This window comes from Orycteropus afer, unplaced genomic scaffold, assembly GCF_000298275.1.
Source record: "Orycteropus afer afer isolate SDZICR_OR568_19922 unplaced genomic scaffold, OryAfe1.0 scaffold00283, whole genome shotgun sequence".
Taxonomy (NCBI): Eukaryota; Metazoa; Chordata; class Mammalia; order Tubulidentata; family Orycteropodidae; genus Orycteropus; species Orycteropus afer.
Window position 1 is genome coordinate 3,271,941 of NW_006921870.1, and position 9,427 is coordinate 3,281,367.

Below are 9,427 nucleotides of genomic sequence, written 5' to 3' on the forward strand. Positions count from 1 at the left end.
ACTGCTAACCAGAAGGCTGGCAGTTCAAACCCACTAGCCACTCCTCGGAAGGAAGGTTGGGAAATCTACTTCCGTAGTGATACAGCCTCGGAAACCCAAGGAGGGGTCGCTATGAGTCGGGGCCGGCTCGATGGCACATAACAACAACAAAACAATAGCGGCAAAGGAAGTTATAACATGATTCATAAACAAAACAAGCTCAGCACAGAAAATGATATGGAACAAGGAAATCGACACCATGAAAAAGTACATAACAAAAATGACAGCAACAAATTCATACTTGTCGATAATTACATATCTGGCAAGGGACTTATCTCTAAGATTTATAGAAAACTTCAATGCCTCAACAGCAAAGGAATTAACAATCCAATTGAAAAATGGGCAGAAACATGAATAGACACTTCACCAAGGAGGATATTCAGGTGGCCAGCTAATACATGAACAGATGCTCATGATCATTGACCATCAGAGAGATGCAAATCAAAACAGCAATGAGATACTGTCTCACCCCAACACTGATGGCATGGTTCAATGAGACAGAAAATAACAAATGCTCGTGGGGATGTGGAGAGATTGGGACTCTCATACCCTGCTGGGAGGACTGTGAAGTGATACAAGCACCATGGAAAGCAATATAGTGATTCCTTAGAAAGCTGGAATTGGAGATACCATTTGACCCAGTAATTCCATTACTAGATATATATCCTAGAGAGGTGAGACCCAGGACAGGAACAGATATGTGCACACTCATGTTCATTGCAGCACTATTTACAATAGCAAAAAGATGAAAACAACACACATGCCCCATCAGCAGAAGAGTGGATGACCAAACTATGGTACATACATATAATGTAATGCTATGCAACACTGAAGAATAATGTAGAGTCTGCAAAACATCGCATAATGTGGATGAACTTGGAGGACATTATACTGAGTGAAATAAGCCAATCACAGAAGGACAAATACAGTATTAGTTCATTGTTATGGAGGGTCAAGGAAAGGTTTGTATATGGAGGGAAACTTTGTTGGTTGCCAGGAGTGGGAGGGGAGGGGAAAGAACACTGCAAAAAAAAAAAAAAAAGTATTGACCAATGTCATTTTAGTTTTGTGTACTTCACTGCACATAAATAATATTTCAATAAAATGCATTAAAAAATTTTAAAAAAAGAAAAAGACCACAGAGAGGCCCATCAGCTTAAGACCCTAGACCAGCTGGAATTGAACCCACTCCTGTGGCCTTCAGCCAAAAAAAGACAGGCATATGAGATGAACATTTAATTAAGGGTCTCTCCTTGGAGAGATCAATCATTGGAGAATAGAAGGGCTGTGCATGTACAGGGAGACAGCTTGGGAGGCAGGAGTGCATGGGGAGGAAGTGGAAGGGAAGCTGTTGCATTATGGGAAATTGCAGTCAATGTCATGAGACAAAGTGTCTGTGAGCTATGGTATGGAAAGTAAATTCGCTCTGTAAACTTTCACCCAAATCACAATAAAAATTCTTTTTAAAAAAAAGACCCTAAACCAGGCCCTGGTGCATATATAGCCATCTTTGGCTCTTGTAGGAGCTAGAAAATGCTGGCTGGTGTGGTGCCTGGACTCACCAGCTCAGCAGCTATGGACACTTGTAGAGGTGCTGCCAGGCCTCCTTCACTCCCACCTATCTTTATAGCTCCTCACCAGCCATGCCTCAGGCACCAGAGCAATAACGACATCACATATGCAAGTGCGCAAACACATGTGTGCACACACACACACATGCTCATGCACACATGCACTTTGCCTACACATATGCACATGCACACATACATGCTCACATGTACACACGTGTACATAGAGGCACAGCATCAGGAAATTTATCAAAGAAAAAAACAAATTGTCAATGTTGAAAACACATTTACATTATCACAAAGTCATGACACACATCATTTAATTCTGGTTCTGTGTGCTCTTTGACACTTTTTATTAAGATAAAACAGAAGCATCATAAGCACCTTCAGTCAGGATATCCTCAGTCAGTGGCTCCAAGACCTGCCAAGCAGTCAGAATCACCTAGGAGCCTTTTAAAAACACAGATGCTCATGCCCACCCAGACTGTGCATGATTCTCGGAGTGGGAACTTATAATTATGTCATTTCTTAAAACAGCCATTTTTTTTTTTTTTTTTGCGTGTGAGTGGCAGATAATTCACATAATTAAGAAGTCTAGGTGGTTTCAGACACAGCTGAAATGCCAACAGATGCCCATCTCTCATGATACCTCCCTTTGCTTTCCTCTACTCGTAGTCACTTTCCAGAAGTTCTCCCCTCAGAGGGGCAAGATAGCCACCCCATCCCACCCTCCAACTCCCAGGCAAGAAGAAAAGAGAGCACTTCTCTTCCTTGAAAGTTTGAGTCCAAGTTTGGCCTGACTTTTGCTGGCTCAGGTTGAACCCCTGCCCTTCCCTGAACTAGTTACTGTGGCACTGTGTTCTGTGCTCTGATTGGCCAGGCCCAACTCCCATGTCCCTGAGAGAGGGGGAGGTTGCCCAGGGAGAATCCAGATGACCACAGCAGACCTAAGGGTTTTCTAAGGCTCAGTCAGTTTGGCAACCACTGCCCAAGGCAAAGCAAGTTGGGGGAACACAGATGGTCACATTTATGACACCCCCTTCCTCTACATATCCTCAAAGGTTAGAAGTATTCAGTTCCTTGAAAGTTGAAACTTGGTTTGACCTGGTGCCCTGGTCTCTGACTCCATCTCCTAAGATACAGCTTGGCCTTCCCCAGCTGGGACTGCCATGGAAGTAGTGCTTACCTCTGAGACTAAGGTCCAGGCTGTTGGACTATCTTTCCCAGTGGCCCTATGTACAGTCCCAGGGAGAGTGTGGTAGGCCCAGCCTCATGCCTGGACAGTCACATGGTGGCTGGTACCACCATAGGGAGTGGGGTGTGAACAGACATCTGGAGGAGGTAGGAGAGGACCCCAGAGTTCCCCTGACTACCCATACCCCATTCCCCCTGGGAGGATGCTTCATGGCTCCCCACCCTTGTCCTAGCGCTTGGCTTTGCTTCCGTGCCTGTGCTTCTCCAGCAGATGAGCAGCTGTTCCGCTCCGTGGAGGGCCAAGCCGCCTCAGATGAGGAGGAAGATGACAAGGAGAAATGGAGGGAAGAGCAGAAGCCCCCAGTAGCCGAAGTCAAGAAGCTGTTGGCAGGCCTCTTTGGCTGCAAGAGTGGGTGCGTGTGCCAGGCAAATATCCAGGCCCTGCATGCACAGGCCACCACTTGAACAGAGCCTGGACTTGGGAGGCTGGTCAACCTGGTCCATTCCCAGCTCTGTCCCTTCATCCATTGAGTGGAGTGTGTGTGGAGATTCAGCGACCTGGGGTGGAAGGGCATACCTCGTGGGTGGTTGTGATGACCTCACACCCACTTAGTCATTGTTTCAAGACATGCCTCAAAGTCTGACACTGCAGATTCTTTCCTAATCCAGTTTCTTACAACAAATACTCTTTCCAGCCTCTCCTGCAACCTGGCCCTGGTTGGGCACTTCCATACCTATCAGCTTGTTTAATACTCATGAACCCCCCTCCAGCTGAGGATGCTCAGAGCATCTCAGATGAATTGCTGAACTACCCTGAGCCTCAGTCTCCTTGACTCTGAGATGGGACAGTAACATCTGTCTTGTGGAGCTTTTGTGAGGATTTGAGATAAAGGATATAAAATGCATAACAGGTGCTGGGCACATAGTGGTACACCACTGGAGGCAGCATTGATTTTTATTATACTGTAAAATGTTGGATTGTCAAGGGTTATTGCTATCACTGAGTCTTTAAGTCAACAAACATTTATTAAGCACCTGCTATGTGCCAGGCAATTGTTTGGGTCTTGAGACTCCTCCCCTGGAGCCTCTATTCCAATGAGGAATGACAGATGGGTAAGGGACAGAGTGAGTTGCAGGGAGATTCTGGGAAGGCCTCCCTGAGATGTAAATTGAGCAGAGATGGGAAGGAAGTGAGAGAATATACAGTGCAAATGTCAGGAGGAGAGCATTCCAGGAAGAGAGAATAGCATGTGCAAAGACCCTGAGGCATGTTGAAGGAACAGGGATGAGGTCTCCATGGCTGGAGCAGAGTGAGTGGGGAGGGGAGGGGAGGGAGAGAGGTCACAGGGGCAGAGTGGGTGAGACCTTTGGCTTTTCCTCTCAGCAAGGGGAGAGATATGGAAGGGTGTCAAGCAGGGGGGTGACCTGACTCAGCTTTTAGGAGGAGACAGATTCAGTAATGAAGCCCTCTCTCTGAGACTGCAGCAGATGATGGAAAGCAGCTTCCCTCAGCATTGGTGCTCTCCTTTGCTGCAGGTGTGATGGCCAGCTCACCAAGAAGCTCATGACTTACTTTGGCCACTTTGGCAATGCAGATCATGCCTGCACCCTGGGGGAGCTGGAGGCCTACGTCACCATGCTGGTGGAGCATCTGGGGACCCAGGGCTGCAGCGGGAAGACCCTGGGGACACCTGAGGAAGAGGTCAGCTGGGTCCCAGAGTTTGAGGGCTGGACCTGAGGGAGCTTAGCCCCATTCACAGATGAGTAAACCAAGTAAACCCAGACTCAGAGAGGAGACATGACAGACATACAGGGAAACAATGAGCTTCAGGCACCCATGAATCCAAGGACTCAGATTAGATTGTCTCTACCCATTCAGCTCTGTGTTTCTCTGAGTACTAGCCTCACTTTCCCCTTGTCCAGAGGGGCTTCCTCCCCATAGGGTAAGAAAGGAAAACAGGACCATAAATAGCTCTAGGCTTCCATCAGCCCACCTAATAAACCCCAGAAGGAAAATAAGAGTTTTACTCCTAGTACACAAAATCTCAGGGAAGGACTCCAATTGGCCCAGCCTCAGTCATGTACCTACCCCTGGGCTAATCCCTGTGGTCAGAGAGAGGGCAAAGTTCTGTGATTGGCACCTCCACCACAGTCAGAGGAAGGAGATGAGGAGCAATTCCCCTAAGGAAAGGAAGTGCCACTCCAAGTCCAATAGGGGAAGGCAGGCAACACCAAAAGAAGGCCCCAAGCAAAGTGTCTGCATTTCAATGAGACCACTTTTTTCCAGTCTATCTACTTCATAGTGCCTTATCTATTCACAATAACCAAATGAGATGCTATTAAAAGTTATCATTCCATTCCATAGAACTCCTAGCCTGCTGCACTTAGTTATTTTTTGTAGTTGTTGTTGAGAATATATGCAACAGAACGTAGACTAATTCAACTATTTCTACATGTACAATTCAGTGACAATGATGACATTCTTCAAGTTACGCAACCATTTCATCCTTTTTTGAATTGTTCCACCTCCATCAATATTAACTCACTGTCCTCTAAGTTTCCTATCTTATCTTTCAAGTTACTGTTGTCAATTTGATCCCATATAAATAGTTCTTAAAAGAGCTCAATGCTCAATAGCCTGCTGTACTTTTGCAAACTGTGGTTTTGATATAAGATAGTACTGTATTTGTATACCTGAAATTCTAAATCCATCCTATTTTTAACATATCTGTGGTCTGATACAGTCCTCTCTCCTTAAATTATGAAAACCATACCAGCTAACACACACAGCACACTAATTGTGTGCAAGGCTCTGGACAGGCTCTGTCTCATGTTATCCTCAAAGAGTTGGATGAGGTAGGGATGGGCCACATGTTTGAGCCCATCTTAGAGGTGAGAACACAGAGAGAAAGGCCAGGTGGGCTGGGCTTAGAGCTGTGACCTTAACTCCCGCACTATGCCACCTCAAACTTGCTTTCTCTTTCTGGAGATCATTGGGTGGGCCACTGGGGGTAAAAAGAGAGGGAGCCTGTTTAGGCTCCAGCCTCTTAAGATAAAACCAGAAAAACCAAACTCACTGCCATCAAGTCAGTCCCAACTCATAGCAACCCCTTTTTGGGTTTCTGAGGCGGTTTCTCTATGAAAGTAGATTGCCCAATCATCCTTCCAAGGAGTGGCTGGTGGGTTTGAACTGCCAGCCTTCTGGTTAGCAGTTAAATGCCTTAGGCACTATGCCACCAGAGCTTTTCTTAGTATATGAAATAAAAAAACAAGACAGAAAAGAACAGCCTCTTGAGCATTTCAATAAATTGAACAAAGGTAAAGATTATGCATTTAATGCAAGCCAGCGTGGCTGGTCCACACCTTCCCACTGTATAGCTCCTCTGACTTCTGGGGCCTCTGTCTCAGGGTGGGGCACCCCTAGTATTACAGCCCCTGAAGAATCTAAAAATTTAATTCAGAAGAAAGGTTACTCACCTTGAGTCATACTGCCTGGGTTCAAATCCTAGCTCTGTTGCCCTGGGCAAGTTCTTCAACTTTTCTGTGCCTTAGTTTCCTCATCTAAAAAATGGACATAATAATTGTACCATGCTACGTGCATCAAATGGGTTAACACTTATTGTGAGTACACCATAAATATGTTAGGAAGTAGACACCTTTTAGTGCTCTTCTATGTTGTACTGATTTTATATGTTTAATGTTATTATATCCTCAACACCATGGCTCTGTTTTCTTTGAAGCCTTGATCATGACACCTCACAGAATATTCACCCTTTGTGGCTAGTGAGGGGGGACTGTATGTGTGAAACATGGTACTCTTAGTCTTCCTGAAATAAAATGACAGGCAGAGTCTTTCCAAGGACACAGCCACTACCCCTTTTCTAAGTAGATTTTGAGGAAACCAGGGGCTAGAGAAGTGACAGAATTAAACAATTCCTGAGATGTATGGCTGGGAAGGCCCTTGAGTCCTGAGCCCACCCTCCAGTCCCATCTGCAATGGGGCAGGCATTGGCCTACTCTCCCCCTACCTAGAACCGAGTGTGACCATGAGCACCTGAAGGCCCACACTTTCCTCCATCGGTACCAAGTACAAGATTGTCCAGCTCCTTGCACATGTCCTTGCAGGTGTGACTGTGTGACACCCTCTCCTGTATCCTGGTGGGACTGTCTCACTTCCTAGCCAAGGTGGGCCAATCAGGCCCCTCTCCTTGGCTCTCAGACTCAGGCACAGGGTGGGGGAATTTGTTGGAACAAGGAACTTGAGAAATTCCTGCTGTTTGATCCCCCTGGCTATCCATTCCTGAGGTCCTCCAGCTGCCAGTCCTCTCTGTGAGCCTGCCAGTAAATTTCCTGCTGCGTAAGCTAGCCAGATTGGTTTCTATTGCTTGCAATCAAAACAGTTCTAAAGAACAGAAAAGAAACTAGATTGACAGAGAAGAGAAGGGAGAATAGAGTCTTTGGAATAGGAAATAAAATATACATGTGCTTACATCAGCTTGACTTGCTGTTCAGCCTTAGGCTAGGCACTCAGACCCTCTGGGCCTCAGTGCTGTTCTCAAGGGGGCTTCCACATCTGGCAAAACTGCACAGGTCACAAAATGAAGTGACATGAAAGGATTTAATGGTTTTCTTTTTCATTTAAAAGGAATGGGGCTAGGCGGACGCCCTGCATATTCTGCAAGAGCAACCAATGCCTGATGCCTTTGTTCTACTTTATTTATATGTTTGTACATGATTACATCATTAGTCTTGGAATCCATACAATCAGCTTGTTCTCTACAGAGTTAAACTTTTACTCCTGTAAGTGCTCAAGGACAATGGGTGGTCATTAAAACAATCACAGAAGTCTCATCAGGAATAAGGAATGTAAAACAATAAATGTTTACTAGGACACAGTGACCCGAAGTATAAAACATCCCAATAAGATAAAAACATGGACTACTGGAATAACATCTACTTTTAATACTTGATGTTTTGCCAATGAAGCATTTAACAGTGAGAGAGACCTTGCCAGCTCTTAAAGCAAACATTCAACCATAAGCGAGGCCTTGTCATCTCTTGAACATGTGCCTTGCAATCATGTTCTTTTGGGGGTCTTTTTCTTGGTCTCCAGCATGGGGCAGTGTTGGTTTCATCTGTCCTGGCCACCTAGCAGGTTGTAGGAGACCAGGTGAGATGACCACTGAGAAAGAAGCCAGACAACGTCGAGACTGGCCATGGGCCTTGCGTAGGGTTGTGAGAAGGCAGCTGCAAGCACTGAGCCCGTTGGTCCCCACAGGTAGAGTTGCAGCAGAAGGTGAAGGAAAATGAACACCTGAGGCTGGAGCTGCAGATGGTGGAGACAGAGCGAGTGCGGCTTTCCCTGCTAGAGGAGAAACTGGTGGACATGCTACAGCTGCTGCAGAGGCTCCGGACCCTGGTAAGCTCACTAAAGGGAGTTAGGCACTCAGGGAGGGGACAAAGCCCTGGGAGGGGCCCTTGCCTGAGTCATGCATTGGGCTGGAGGTGCTTCTCACAGTACACAGGTGTCACCTCCCTGATACAGATGTGGAAGTGGAGGCTCAGAGACGTTAGCTAAAAAGGAAGGAGAAGTTTCCCCAGCTTATTTCGTGAAGCTATTCTAACTTTGACCTCCAAAGAAAAGTTATTGCAGGGATTAAATTAGTTAATGGATGTAAGTGCCCTGTTATGGTTATTTCCCAAGTGCCAAGATGTTGTTGTTGTTATGTGCTGTTGACTCATAGCGACCCCTTCCTTGGGTTTCTGAGGCAGTATCACTACGGAAGTAGATGGCCCAACTTTCCTTCCAAGGAGTGGCTGGTGGATTTGAACCACCAGCCTTCTGGTTAGCAGTCAAGATAGTAATACATAAATACGTGATCTTTGAAAGAATGGATCCTGCACACTCTCCAGGTACTACCAAGTGTCTCTGGGGAGCCCAGCAAGCAGCTAGGAAGAGGCAATGGGGGAGGGGGACCTTACTGCCCCAGGGAGCTGACAGGCCCCTTTGAATGAGAAAAGGGCAGCTTCATCTGATCCAGATCATCCTCATTTCTTTTTAAGAACATATCGAAAAGAGCCTTGGGGAAGATTTTGCTGAGCACATTGGACACTTGCAGAGACCCCCAAGACGGTAGGTCAGCCCCCAGTGTTTCTGCACCAGGATAACAGCTGAATGGCATCCCAATGCAGAACCCCAGTCTCAACCCAAGACCAGCACTCTGTCCTAAGTGTCCTTTCTTCAAACTGGAACAGGCTGGGGAAAGTTAAAAGTGTTGTTCAATGAGAGCAGGGGAGCAGAACTCCCAACCAGAAGCCAATGTGGCCAAGTCCAGCAAGAGTGGGCTTACTCCAAACAAAAGACAGGCATATGAGCTGCACATTTACATTAGGTATATACACTCCTTGGAGAGAACAATCATAGGAGAATAGAAGGTCTGTGTATGCACAGGGAGACAACTCGAGGGCGGGAGTGAATGGGAAGAAAGGACACAGGGAAGAGGTAACTATGGGGAGGAAGTGGGAAGAGAGCTGTTGCACTGTGGGAAATTGCAGTCAATGTCATGAAACAAAGTGTATGTGAACTGCTGTATGGAAAATGAATTTGCTCTGTAAACTTTCACCCA

General features: G+C 46.2%; 1 protein-coding gene across 1 annotated transcript in view; it reads left to right on the top strand.

The window, feature by feature from the left end:
- The window catches only part of EFCC1 (EF-hand and coiled-coil domain containing 1), a 96,486-nt gene that overhangs the window by 82,731 nt on the left and 4,328 nt on the right, over window positions 1-9,427 (top strand). The window contains exons 5-8 of the mRNA XM_042782285.1: window positions 3,073-3,214; window positions 4,338-4,503; window positions 8,080-8,220; window positions 8,865-8,934. Coding sequence (XP_042638219.1) covers window positions 3,073-3,214; window positions 4,338-4,503; window positions 8,080-8,220; window positions 8,865-8,934 — 519 coding nt within the window. The remainder of the gene's footprint in view (window positions 1-3,072; window positions 3,215-4,337; window positions 4,504-8,079; window positions 8,221-8,864; window positions 8,935-9,427) is intronic.